The 13,532-nt window shown below is 47.0% G+C and overlaps 5 protein-coding genes across 5 annotated transcripts; 1 reads left to right on the plus strand and 4 right to left on the minus strand.

The window, feature by feature from the left end:
* Positions 1-1,325: 1,325 nt before the first annotated feature.
* BHQ10_000283 (uncharacterized protein) lies at positions 1,326-2,938 on the minus strand (the record flags this gene model as incomplete). Its single annotated transcript, XM_040875018.1, has 2 exons — positions 1,326-2,438; positions 2,489-2,938. 2 exons carry the CDS (start codon positions 2,936-2,938, stop codon positions 1,326-1,328), a joined length of 1,563 nt encoding a protein of 520 aa, XP_040728788.1.
* Positions 2,939-3,498: 560 nt separating this feature from the next.
* On the minus strand, positions 3,499-5,919 carry BHQ10_000284 (uncharacterized protein; the record flags this gene model as incomplete). Its single annotated transcript, XM_040875029.1, has 5 exons — positions 3,499-4,414; positions 4,466-5,043; positions 5,092-5,291; positions 5,343-5,722; positions 5,780-5,919. The coding sequence occupies 5 exons, from the start codon at positions 5,917-5,919 to the stop codon at positions 3,499-3,501; spliced, it is 2,214 nt and encodes a 737-aa protein (XP_040728789.1).
* Positions 5,920-6,219: 300 nt separating this feature from the next.
* On the plus strand, positions 6,220-7,372 carry BHQ10_000285 (uncharacterized protein; the record flags this gene model as incomplete). The annotated part of the gene is made up of 3 exons (XM_040875040.1): positions 6,220-6,324; positions 6,385-7,094; positions 7,147-7,372. The coding sequence occupies 3 exons, from the start codon at positions 6,220-6,222 to the stop codon at positions 7,370-7,372; spliced, it is 1,041 nt and encodes a 346-aa protein (XP_040728790.1).
* A 665-nt stretch (positions 7,373-8,037) lies between these two features.
* BHQ10_000286 (uncharacterized protein) lies at positions 8,038-8,621 on the minus strand (the record flags this gene model as incomplete). The annotated part of the gene is made up of 2 exons (XM_040875051.1): positions 8,038-8,507; positions 8,561-8,621. 2 exons carry the CDS (start codon positions 8,619-8,621, stop codon positions 8,038-8,040), a joined length of 531 nt encoding a protein of 176 aa, XP_040728791.1.
* A 1,212-nt stretch (positions 8,622-9,833) lies between these two features.
* On the minus strand, positions 9,834-12,323 carry BHQ10_000287 (uncharacterized protein; the record flags this gene model as incomplete). The annotated part of the gene is made up of 1 exon (XM_040875062.1): positions 9,834-12,323. One exon carries the CDS (start codon positions 12,321-12,323, stop codon positions 9,834-9,836), a length of 2,490 nt encoding a protein of 829 aa, XP_040728792.1.
* Between the last annotated feature and the right edge of the window lie 1,209 nt (positions 12,324-13,532).

Genomic DNA, 13,532 nt, shown 5'->3' on the forward strand with positions numbered 1-13,532 from the left:
GGCGAAAGATAGTCTTTGGTCGAGTTAAACACAGCATGCCCTGGACAGTCGATAAAAGACGATGAAAACAAAAAAAAAAAAAAAGCGTGTGACATGAATAGTTCTGTTCTAGTGAGAGCTGAACCTAGTGTAATCAGCTACGTATTCAGGGGTAGAGTTGTGAAACCATAGTCAATTACTGACTTGCATGCTTACTATCTTATATCTAGCTCTGCGATCCAATACGGGAGACTGAATTAACGCCGCCAGAGCGCTGTCTCTTAACAGCGCCAACGAGAAGATTGTACGCACCTTTTAAGTGATGGTCGTTCTAACCAGAGTCGAGGTCTATATAATATCTAGTTAATTCTGACAATTTCAATACTACTACAGGGGCAACTAGTCATATGAGAACCACTCATCTTGCCTCGTTAATGTCGGAGACACGGCCCATAGCGATCACGGTTGACAGGGCGAACGTGACGAAATTAGATTAGGGACTATGGGAGCAGGCAACAGCACTATCTGTCTGAGTCTAGTAATCAGCAGCAGCAGAGTAATGCGACTCCGGCATTTGGTGTTGGTGGTGAAATCTCCAAATGGGGGATTGCAGCATCACGAATGTTAGCTAATACCTAGGTAGATGACGGTGATCACTCTTTTAGTGTGACCCTAGAAGAATATCAACCAATTTTGATCAGAACCGCGAACCATCAGCACCCTACTCAGCCAACACATTCATGTACTGGGTCGCGGTTAGCCAATAGAGTGTTATTAATACAGCCACGACGAATCGTTCATGTTCTTCCAGATCATGTTAGAACCTAGGGAATGACTAAAATAGGTATATGGCACCTTGATGAACGCGGGAATCTAGTGCCTCATAGCGAATCCAAGTGAATGCTTCACAGAGCTAAGAGCTTAAGCGGCGAGTCATGATACAATTAGGAGCGTAGGCTGGATACTGTTCTATATTACTAGAGCTCTTATATGGGGCTTTCTTTTCTTTTAAGATTGAGATAGCTGTACTTGTCTAATGTTGAATTTCTTTATCTATAACAATCCGAAGACCTCTTTATATCTATATTACCGACACCTAACGTAAAATTCGATCGAGTTGTACAGTCCTAATGCTTTGATGTGTTGCTGAAAGGCCTAAACGTTGTCGATCATCGTCCAGGCCGTCGCAAGGATGAAGTTGAGATGGTGACGGCGGTGTCGATGACTTCTGTCGCTTCATAGGCGATGCATGGCCATTTTAGGCGTCTGCTTCATCGTGGGGATTTCTTTTCCTTTATATTTTGGCCCGTCGCCATCATACTCGGATGCATTAAGGGATTCTATGTCTAAGAAGAGGAGGAAGAAGAAGAAGCTTCGGCATCTATATCATCCGACTCGGCCAAAAGAGCCCGACCTTCTTCGGCATCCCGTATATCTCGCGATGAAGTATCCTTGACTCGTCCGGTGTCGGGCTCGTCTTCTCCACCTTGGCTTTGCGGAATATCCTGACCTGCGCTTCTGCAAGTATTGTTATTGCTGCCGCTATCGCGAATGACGCCGACATACAACGCACTACCAAGAATCAAACCCGAGCCAGCCCAACTAATCGCACTAGGCGAACTGTCCATGACCACTTCATCATAGAACAAGGCAAACAACATCTGCGTGTACAGCATGGATGTCGCCCGTGTCCCGTTCCCTTTCTGAGGCTGCTTGCCTCCAATAGATGGTGGCTGATATGCCAGTCCTGCTGTAAGTAGATATTGCATAGTGAAACCGGTGGCCCCGAGACCGAGAAGCAAGCCCCATTCCATCAGATTCCCTGGGAGTCGGAAAGAGACTGATGGGATCGCAATCATGGCGATGAGAGAGACTGTTGTTGTGTACGCAGAAAAGTAGGTGACGCTGACCAAGGGGTGGGCTCTTGGCCCAATCAGACGGATGGTAACGTATGCGCATGCTGCGCCAAAGACACCAATGATTCCGAATCCGACTGCTATGAGATGATGTATTGCACTAACTCCGTCCGCCATGTCGTTATCCGATAATTCACCACCGACAATCTCCGCGAGCGTGCTATTCCCATCGCCAGCCAAAGGCGCGATTTCACTGGCAAGATTCTCGACGTTCCCTCCTGAAAATGGCTGCGCGATGAGAACCACGCCAAGCAGGGATATAACTCCAGCGAGCTGCTGTTTGCGTGTAAACGGCTCATTGGGCATCAAAAATGAGCATGCATAACATGCAACAATAGGTGACAAGAATGTAAGCACCGTGGCTTCTGATAGTGGCATATACAACAGGGAAAAGTACATGCCGAAGACGCCGAAAAAGCCACCAGCAGCTCGGAGCATCAGTAGCCCTCGGATCCCTCTAGATCCGAATGGATTCGGGACTTGCGCGTACCACATGTAGAAGAAGCTAGCTGCGACGGTGATGATCATGCGTGAGAAGAGGATCTGGATTCCAGTCAGTCTTTAACTCCGTCATTCGAAAACAGAAGGCTCACCTGAAACGGATGCATGGCCTTTCCATGCGAACCATCCCTCTCCAAAAGTTGGGTCATCACATTCATAGAAGACCCGAAGAATTGAGAAAGAACCACCATCAGCATGCCTTTTCCCTGAATCCATACTCTGTAGACCATGGAACGTTTCCATCTGGAAGCTGGCTGCGACTCGGGAACGGAAGTCGGTGATGGTCCTGGCTGTGTCGGTGATTGACCATAGCTTTGTCCATTTGAGACGTTGCCTGCATATAAAGACAAATTGTCGCCAAAGAGTCTATCAGCTGTAGGGCGTAGGTCATTCAAATATATACTACCGGGCTCTTCATATTGCAGCTCATCTGGTTTGGAAATGGTATCTGTTCGTGTTACTTCTGACTCATCGGTCGTCGTCTGATCTTCTCGTTCGACCTCTGACTGTTCAGACTCATTCGTCCGACTGACGTCCCCCATCTTTATATCACTTAAGTCAGTATAACCATATCAACCACATATGCAGGTACTTATAGAAGTGCAAGGAGAAATAGAAACAAAGGACCAGTGATCAAAAATCATATATACCTTGAGCCAAAAGAAACCTCCGGTAAAGCCGGCAACTGTCGGTGAGTGGCAAAGAATCGAATCCGAGCGAGAAACCCTAATGTTCTGCCGTAAGAGGAAATTCGAATCGGCAACGCGGGCAATCTATCAATGTCGTCTGAAATCGATCTATAGAGCGCTGTGTTAATTTCAGTGATGGCCTCAAAGCGGAGATGATAAGAAGTACAAGAAAGAATTGTATCATTTAGGCAGCTGATCTCGCGAGCATTCTGCCTGCGTATCGACTACGTACCGATTCCCCGTATCTTACGGGCGTCAAGGCACACATCCTGGTGGGGGTTCTAGGCTGTGGTTGGTCGATTGTACCCTTAAGGTTTGATAGGCTGAACACCCCGCATAGATTCGTACAAAAGCGGTTAAAATGGTATGATCAATACATAATTACATACTTACATACGCTGCTGCTATGCTATCTATACAAATCGAAAAGTATCTCCCCCCTTTTCCTTGAGCATGTTCCCTGCACGCTGTGTGCCCACGATACGCTCAAGTTTAAAGGCATCATACTTGGAAAACACTGCCCGCACATCGAGAGTCTCGCTGCCAGCAACAGCACCTGGATCCAGACCCAGATACTGCACAATCTCCCTGAAAAAGATCGGATTCTCAGGAAGACCGTAGAAGATGACGTGTTTGACGCCCCGGATATTATATCGTCGGAAATGATGCGCTCGCTCTGTGTACAGCAATACCGAGAGTCGTCCGCTCATGAAATGACTGCGTGACCGGCTCATTTCGCTTTGTTCTGTGTACTCGGAGACTGCGCCGAAGGATATGTTGGTTGCTTGTGAAGAGGTAGAGAAGAAATTGCGCACACGCACAAAGTCTAGATATGATGGGATGAAGATCAACGTGCCTGCTCCATTGCCCTCTCCTTTACCCGTCACTGATCGTGCAAGAGCCGGCAGAATCGCGGTGGTGAAATACTTGAACCGCAAATCCGGATCTTTGAGTGCAAACGTGGAGTCGAAACGAGAGAATGTTTGTTTGACTGTGATTGGAAGAGACACCTCGGTGATTGCGCCGTTGTATTGTGGGAGAACCTTGGCTTTTCCGGCAATGTTTTGCATGTGTTGGGAGAAGAGAGAGTTGATTTCGGGAGTGAGGAATGATGTCAATAGGACGGTTTGGCGTATATATCGTGCGCGGTCGTCTAGGTACCATGTTCGGACACGACTAAAGTCACATCCGTGAGCTTCCTTGGGTTGTAGGTTGAGATGCTCAAAGATGTATTCGACATGTTCCCAATTCTGCATGAGTAACCCATCGGCATGATCGACGATGGCGATTTCAATTGACGAGAGAAAGTCGTAGTCCCGTTTCTTTTCACTGCTAGTTGTTAACCCCCTATTTAAAGCATACAGAGGACGATATACATACTCTTCTTTATCCATAATCGTTCGCAATCCTAAAGGACTCGCCAGAATAATGTCCGAATTGTAAAATTGCGAGTAGTACTTGATCGTCTTCCTTGTGAACTTCAACCCAATCCGAAACATGTCATCGTCATTGCCACCAAAGAGGTCCCGGAAATCGTCAGGTTTGCTTTCCCATGATTCATTATCTTCAGCGTTGTACTCGTCCATAAACCTCTTTCGGTTCTCCTGCTGCTCTGGCTGATAGAATTTGCTGATGGATTCTATGAATCGGACGCATGCTTGTCTTGTCGGAAGGATAATCAAGACCTTTGGCCTTGTAAAGCCCTGATCACGTAGTTCGATATCTTCGTTTGTATCTTTTGATAGGCGAGCGTTATTCTTAATGACTCGGTCACGAGTCTTGAGGACATGGTTGAGGGCGTGCAGACTCAAGATATCCCGCATCTGTGCTGCGTTTGAGGGCGATCTGTCGCCAAAGAGAACGTCGCTGTAGTTGAAAACCAAAGAGGCAATATTTTGATAAACACCTTGGAAACTTGGTATACGCTCCGCAGCTGTTGAGACCAGCCTCTTCTTGAGCTTGAAAGTGGTCAATATTATTCATAGTATTTGCGACGGACGAATTACCTTCAGACTCCGAGTATTTCTCACTGCAGAAGGCATACTCCAGCTGCCATTCTCTCCGTCCGGTATGCTATATATTAATCTGAAAGTCTCCGGGAGAGTCGATTTAATCGAACGCCATTTGCTTGCTGTGATTTCCTTTACTCGCTTCGCTGTCTCGGTTCCATTCGGACTGGAAATGTGCGTTTCGAATGGATCTGACGCTGTATATGGTCAGCATACAGAAACGATTGAAAAATGTGACACTATCCTACCATCCTCGTCTTCATCCTCGTCGTCCGACTCGCCCGCTTTGTCCGCTCCGACATTATCTTCTTCATCCGAAGCTTCCTGGTTTTCAAGAACGTCTAGCTCCTCAAGCTCCTCGGTCGTTACTTGTATTTCCAATTCGCGGCTGGTAGTGTCCCGTTTTTCTCCAACATGGTCGAGTTTACGTCGCTTACGCGCATGAGTGGTTTCCGATTTGGCATTGAGTAGTTGAAGTAAGGAATTGTAGGGACGTTCCGTCGAAGGCTCTTCATCCTCCGAAGATGACTCGCTGGCTACTTCCTCATGCTGCATCGGCTCGTCGGCACTGGAAACATCATCCTCAAAACCGTTGAATTGATCTTCACCGTCAGATGATTCTAGCTCTCTATAATCAAAGGCAGTTCATTAGCATCTACCATTAACTGGATGTTTCCAGTCTTACCTCTTCTCATCGACTCGAGATGTTTGGAAGCTATTTCGTCCACCGCGAGCATGCCCTCTACCTCTAGCACCTCTAGCACCTCTAGCACCTCTAGAAGAACCTCTGAAAGAGCCCCTGCCTCTTTTCCTTGGTGGTGGCATTGTAAATGAATCTTTTCAATCTGATAGTTATAAGGTGTTTTGTATGTCGAACATTTTTCTATGCGATTTGGCCGGGAGGCTTATCTTATCTTAGCGTGAAATTTTGTTCGGCGTCGCACACACAATTTGGCGCCTCAACAACCGCCATCACCAGAGAAGAGCCAGAGTACGGCGGGACAAAGGAGCCACTCCACCTCCACAACCGAAAGAAAACTTCAACCACTTCTCTCTACAAGACAACTGATAACCACGTCTGTTTCTCTACCACCCGAGAGACAGGCTTGTCTTGCACGCTTCAATATGGCTGAGACCGATTCCTTCCTTCACCTCGCGCGGCCTTTGGGCCCAGTGACTGTGGGGTCTGCACCAACCACTGCCCCTCTGAATGTGGTGATTCAACCTCAGGTATGTCTTTGTATCTCATATTGCTAGGAGTTTATATGGGCGGCTATTGACTTGATACAGGCCATTTTCTCTATCCTCGACCACTCGCTGCGCCGAAACGCCGATCAGGACCGAGTCATTGGAACGCTCTTGGGAACACGAAGTGAAGATGGAACCGAAGTCGAAATTCGAAGCTGTTTCGCAGTCGGACACACAGAGACCACCGACCAAGTCGAAGTAGACATGGAATACCAGAAACAAATGCTCGCCCTCCACCTCAAAGCGAACCCCAAGGAAGTCCTCGTGGGCTGGTACGCCACATCCTCCGAATTGAACACTTTTTCCGCCTTGATTCAGAATTTTTACGGCCAGAGCGATGGAACATGGCCACACCCCGCAGTGCATCTTACTGTCTCGACGGAGCCTGGAAAGGATATTGAGACCCGTGCTTATATCTCTGCTCCTGTCGGTGTTACCGTTGAGCGCGCCGCTGACAGCGCTGCTTTCATTCCTGTTCCTCACGAGATTCGATATGGAGAGGCCGAGAAGAACGGTTTGGAGGCGATTGCCAACGCACGTGATGCAGAGGACCGACAGGCCAGTATCTTCACTGATATTGAGGCTTTGGAGCGCGCTGTTGAGGAGGTTATTGGAATGATCGACCGAGTATCGAAATACGTCGAGGCTGTCATCGATGAGGAGGCACCCGCATCTACTGCGCTTGGCCAATTTTTGCTGAATGCGCTTGCATTGGCTCCTAAGGTTGAGCCTGCAGATATTGAACGTGACTTGTACGTCCTTGCACCATGGCATATATGAAGGTTACATGCTAACATTCTACAGTAACAACCACATCCAAGATGTCCTTGTTGTTTCCTACTTGGCCAACACTATCCGCACACAAATGGAACTTTCCAACAGACTTGCTACCGCCCAACTCACCCTCGGAGGAGGCGAAGGTGCCACTACTGGCGAAGGTGCCCAACGCAACCAGCGAGGCGGCAAGGGTGGTCGAGGAGGCCGCGAACAGCGCAACCAAGAGAGGAATACCGAGGAAGCCCGCGCTTAGGAAAGTCGAAAAAGAGAGAAATCTTTACGAAGAAAAGAAGCACATGCCATGCCATGCACATATCACGATCATGTCTGACTACTGCTTTTCTTTCATAAACCATTGTTTTATTTAGAGGGAAACCTTCTTGTAATTCTTTTTTTCCGTCTTTGTCATCCGGTTCTTCCTATCTGTCTCCTCCGCTCTGGACATTTCGACTGCTAGAGTTCCCAATCGTTTCAAGAATCTCTGAGATGCAGAGGAGACGAAATGAGAATCAAGAAAAAGGGCACGGCGTCTTGGAGTATCCAGTCATGTCATAGTCAGTTGACATTCATACTTATAAAGATATATAGTGAGCTAGAGACCATCTAGCTTGTTCTTCGATGAAATGAAATGAAACTAGATGATGCATTAAACTTTCGGCGTCCTTCCTGTAACCAGCTTCGATTGAGTGACATCAAAGGAATCCACGAAGGGGGCGTAAATTTCTGAAGATTAGTCATTAGGGTAAGTGATGTTGAGCATTCATTATCGTCAAATTGATTTGTAAAGATTAGCCGTTAATCCATGAAGAACTGAATTGAACCAAATGATATCCAGCCATAAGTTCCGGTCAAACGCCATATATGCAAATTCGTTGATACAAAGATCCGTCTCTGTCTCAAAACGACCAAGTAAACCCCTCAACCATCGACTTTCCGTTTCTTCGCAACAGTTTCCTCCGTAGCGTCCGACCCCCGTCTCCCAGCATTCCGTTTCCCTTTCCCCTTAGTCGAGCCCTTCCCTTTCCCTGTACCCGTTGCCACAGTCCCATCAACACTAACGTCCAACTCCTCAGCAACCTTCCTCCCCGTACCAACCTGATCATCATCATGATCAAAAATCTTCCGCGCATCTTTAAGCTCTCGATCCATCTGAAGAAGTTGCTGAACACGCCCGAGTTTGTGCGGATCGCGACGCAACGCAAATCGGAAATCGTCGACTTTGATCTTTTGGCGCCGCGCATAGCTAGCGTACGCGGCGGCCTCGTGGCACATTTCTAGAATGAAGTCGGTGACGACTTCGTCGAGGACACGGACTGTCTCGGGTAAGGGGCCTGGAGCGCAGAAAGGATGAGCATCGCGGTCTCCGTAGCCGGATAGGAGGGTTCGCACTTTTGAGAGGTTAGCAAGTGTTATTCTTGTTGAGGTTAGAGGGGGTCCGTACAGTCGCTGGCAAAGTTCATCTGTCCTTTGTGCCTTGCGGCACGAGCGCGGGGTTCTGCCATCTCGCTGTGTTGTGTGTCCGATAACTCTAGTGTAAGGACAGTTGATCACAGTATCAATATGAGGTCTCGTTCGAGATAAGTGAAGTCAAACTGAGCGGCGTCGAACCGAAGCACAATGCCGAATCACTGAAGATTGCGCAAAGTAGTCTTTCAGGAACTGGAGACCCTCGCGGGTTCTTCAATCAAACCATATGAATGTTGTAGAGCTTCAAATTCCGTGATTTGTCGAAAGCTCAATGGACGTGGCGTGAGATGAACACAATCAGAGTTGTTGATTGATCGCATTGAAAGAAAGTAGATGTTAAGCGCCTCAGGCTGGAGTGGAGCCTATGACATCTGAAGCGGAAGTCTTGGCGCGCGTCTATTTGGTCCGTCCTTTTAGCGTTGAGATGCTGGCATCATTCAAGCTGTTCTAGTCAGATCAATCCTTTGAAGCAGCCTATCTTTTACCGGACAGAACCAAACAATAAAACGTACTCAGAATCTTGCGCAGTAATTTACTCGATTCTGAACGTCAAATACGCAACGCGGAGAGCCGCACAACAATCATGGTGCGTCGTGTGCCATTTATATCTGATCCCTCACTTCAAGACGAACAAAACCACTAACCTCTTCTTTGCAAGGCCGCCCTCTTCAACTTCCAATCCCTCCTCCTCGTCTTCCTCTTGACCATTTGCACGAGTGCATATGCCCACTCGATGATGCCCGGTATCATGGATCGCAATCAACATGGGTACGTACCAATTACAACATTCTCGAATAAGATTGGCCGTTGTGATGCTTACGGATATGCCTTATCGTCAATAGTTTCATTGGAATATTTTGGAAATGTGCGAGGATAGGCGAACGGTTGAGTCCTTACGTTAGTATATGTTGCGTTATCATGGCAGTAAGTTAACCCTAGCCACGTCCAGTAAGGTCGAAAGCTAACTGTGCTTGTTTAGATCTCGATATTCATCGGTGACTAATCAGGAGAAGTAATGTACTTGATTATATTCGTGTTAATGCATTATGAATAATATAGATGAAGAGCGTATCATACAAAATGCTTCATTGCCCGTCCCCCTATTTACAACCTGGAACGCCCACACCAAATAATATACATGAATATAGCAGCCTCTGACGTCTTTGTACAATGCAGCCCACAGATGAACATCCCGCGTAAATGCAACAGTAAAAGTAGAAGTAATATGTTTTAGGGATGAAAGCGAGCTAATACTTCTTCGAAGCAAGTGCTAGACGCCTGAGCCCCCGATCCATCAATTCATCATTCTCACGCTCTATGACTTTCATTTCTTGCTCCACGAGCTGTTCTGTCTCTTTATCAAGAGCCTCGATTGCAGCCTGGAGTCGCTCCGGGTCATGAGCAAGACGTAACGCTTTGACCGTATAGCTGTCAGGCGCAAATCCGCCTTCATCCATCTCTTTCAACGCAGCTATCGTGGCGGGGRTATCCTGATTTCTCACTGTTCCGTTGATAATCGTGGCCCAGGTTACATCGGTAAATTTGATGCCGCTTTGTCGCATGATTTCCCGAACCGAAGCCACACCTTCCATATCGCGGTGAGAGACAAATACACTCATCAAAGTATTCCATGTAAAATCGTTCGGCTTCGCTGGGTGGATGACAGTGTCGTCGATCTCAAAAGGTTCGGCACAGATCATGTCCTCCACTATCGAGACACAATCCCTCAGATCCGAACCATATGGGCGAAAAGAGATGATAAACTCGTTGTATACTTGTGGATGTTGGACAAGTGGTGCGATAACGGGATGTCTCTGGGCGACTAATTCGCAAAATCGTTTATAAAGCCGCATCGTTGCCACATGTCGCGGGTTGCATCTTAGGTACGTTGCTATCATGATCACTAAGATGATTGTGCTTGGTTGGTCTTCTGCCGGGATATCCATCGTATTGAATCGTTCTGGAATGATCCCAAGTTCTTTGAGTGGTGTAGGGTCGTAGTAGCGACAATAAACATCCAACATATCCATAAGATGTCTGCCCGGGTTATCTGAGCGGTAGGCATCCTTGGCACCAAAGACGTAATGAGAATGGAATACCTTGGAAGCAATAAATCGATTATCTTTGAGTTCTGGATGTAGGTTGATTTCATGTAGGAGAGCATCAMCCCGATCTCGATCTKGGSGAGCCACAGCATCGGTGAGTAGGATATTGTATGTATAGGAGCTGAATTCCATGCCCTGTTCCTTCATGTAGTCTAACATGTCAAGACCAAGATGTGGATCTCCGGTTTTGAAAGCGTTCGAGAGAACCACATTCATCATCTCGAGACATGGAGTCACTCCCAGCTTCAGAATTTGTGGCAGGATCTTGAAATTGCGTACGCCGTTTTCATCCACGACTTCATCCAATTCAAGAAGTTTGCAACAGTGGCGTAGTATACCTTCCGAATTCATTGAAAGTCCCTGCCGATCCTCTACTAAGGCAATCGCGCGGAGGCACTCCAGCGCCTTGTCGACATCCCCAGCTTGTGTACATACATTCATGAAAGCGAGCAAGGTGTAAGCTGAGACCTGCGAGTCTCGTGAACGCATGATTTCCATGGCTCTATAAGCATTTTCCTTGCCCGCAGTCATCGCGTATAGCCTGACGCCACGTTGTGGAAGGTTCACGACCGGCCATCTGTCCGGATCCATGCAGCGAAGAATAGCGGCTTTGCGAGCATTGTGATCAACTTCTTTGTGGAACAGATGCATGTAAACCATACAGTCGCTTACCATTGCAAATGGTGGGTATGGTGCGCAGTCTGTGCCTATCAAAAAGTCCGGCATCAGGGAAGGGCAAGTGCTCAATATATGAAGGGCAACAAGAGGCCATTGCCTATATTTGGCACGCTCTCCATATACCTCCCATTGTTCTCTGAAACTCTCCAGACCTTTCTCCCGTAAAAGATTAAATAGCTGGTGGGTGCCCGTATCGATGACTGGTGGCGGTTGCCAGGAGTCCATCTTCCCGTCTTGTTTGCATTGAAAGAGGTAGTTGAAGTAAGAAATCCATACTTTGGGAACTCCTTCGACGGAGAACATCGTCGACAGCCTAATTTTGATATCATGGTCGAAAGCTTGTTTTGTGATGAACCTCCCTTGCTTTCGCAGTGCTAACTCCGCACGTCTGACAGAATCTTTGACCTTGAAAGGAATGCCAGCCTCTTCCTTGGTGTAGTGTTTCATGGGGTTCTTGATTTGCTTCAACGCAAGCTTCGGGTCGACCCAGAGAAACTTCTTCTCTCTTACTTGTAATGCGGCCTTTTGACGTTTCGGATTTATCCTCTCAATACTTTGCGATTCGTACCTTGTTATGCGAGGCGCATCGATCTTGACCTGGCGGATTGGTAGAGGATGAAATTGAAAGCCATCGTTTTGTATATTCGTCGTGAGATTATCTTCGGAACTCTCTGTTTCTAGACTTGTTGACAGCGAAGATTGTGTGTGAATCAGATGTCGCAAAACATGACTAGAAAGCCGCCGCGTCTCTTGAATGCGACAGGATGACAAGACAAGACCGTTGGTAATTGTACGATTCGTCCGTATCAAGTCGGGTGTAATTGTATAGGGCCCCGGCGCCCTCCTCGTCGGTTCAACACCTTTCGGTATCCATTTTTGTGAAGTCCCTCTTGAGGAAGTGGAAAGCTGTGCTACAATGTCGCAGCGTGCGAGGGTCTTGGGAAAGTTCGGCATTCAGGAGTCGGACATTGAGAGAATGGTGGCGTTGTGAGCTTGTCTCTATGAAAATATTGAAGTAACGAGTTGAAATAGAAGAAGTTAGCGGAGTTTTCGTAGCATCGAAAGAATTGACTATAAAAAAATATCCATATAGCAATATTGTGAGATATGTAGTAATGGCTGGTTGGCCTAGTGGTTAGGGCGTATCCTTTACAAGGGTCCTTTTTGCGACGTCTACGGATAAGGTCGTGAGTTCAATCCTCACACTAGTCATGCATTTTACTTTTTTGTTTTCTGCTTTTTGGGGTCTCAGACCATAATTTTTCCATTTCCAAACGGCTTCCACTATGAGAAGGCGTGAAGTAAGGTTCCTATGAGGGCAATGAGAGCTATCAGGAACAATTGGCAATTTTTACTTATGGGGTATATACTCAAATGGAAAAGCTGGTGCCGCATACAAAAGACATGTCGATCATGGAATGCAATCCGCCGGTCAAGTCAGTTTGCTGTAGGTACAACGTACTATTGTCGAATGTCCACGTGTACATCGCGCTGACTAGGTACGGTACTCGCCGTGCATGTAAAGCTGCTGACTTTGGTATGGTGATGAAGATGAAGAGAGACTGGTCCAAGACCGTGAGATGATTGATAGGAGAGACAGGATGTATCTTCAAGGAAGAATTCTTCCCTGTCTAGCCCCGAATCCTTTTCGAGCCCGTACGAGCCCCTTCATCGGTTTCAGTAGAGGACACCTCTACAGCATACTTATCAGGATACACGACGAAAATGGAAGCCCAGAATCAACAACTGATCAATTCGCATGTATACAGCAGATAAAGTTATTGCAAAGAATGTAAACAAGTCATGTCAAAGGGGGAGGAAGAAAGGTGGCTGGACGAGCCCTCGGGGCATATCAAATGTGATATATCTCCAATATTTCCGAATCCGGAAACAAGGGGTAAAATTTCGATTAGGGCGACGGTGGCTGTCCTTCTGTACTACCAATCTGTAAGGTACCTTACAATACATGACGTGTATGATTACCCAGAAAGTAGAAGCATATCCTGCATGGGAATCGATGATAAAGAAGGGGTTACCATGTATATGTATTGGAAATACGTGAATGTCCGTTTTGGGACATTTGTTGTCCTGGTCTTGTTTTTGTTCGAATAAAAGACCTCGTCTGTCTCCTTCTTTTGCTACCTTCTTCATTCTCGTTAACGA

The sequence above is a fragment of the Talaromyces amestolkiae genome (assembly GCF_001896365.1).
Source record: "Talaromyces amestolkiae strain CIB chromosome Unknown scaffold1.1, whole genome shotgun sequence".
Lineage (NCBI taxonomy): Eukaryota > Fungi > Ascomycota > Eurotiomycetes > Eurotiales > Trichocomaceae > Talaromyces > Talaromyces amestolkiae.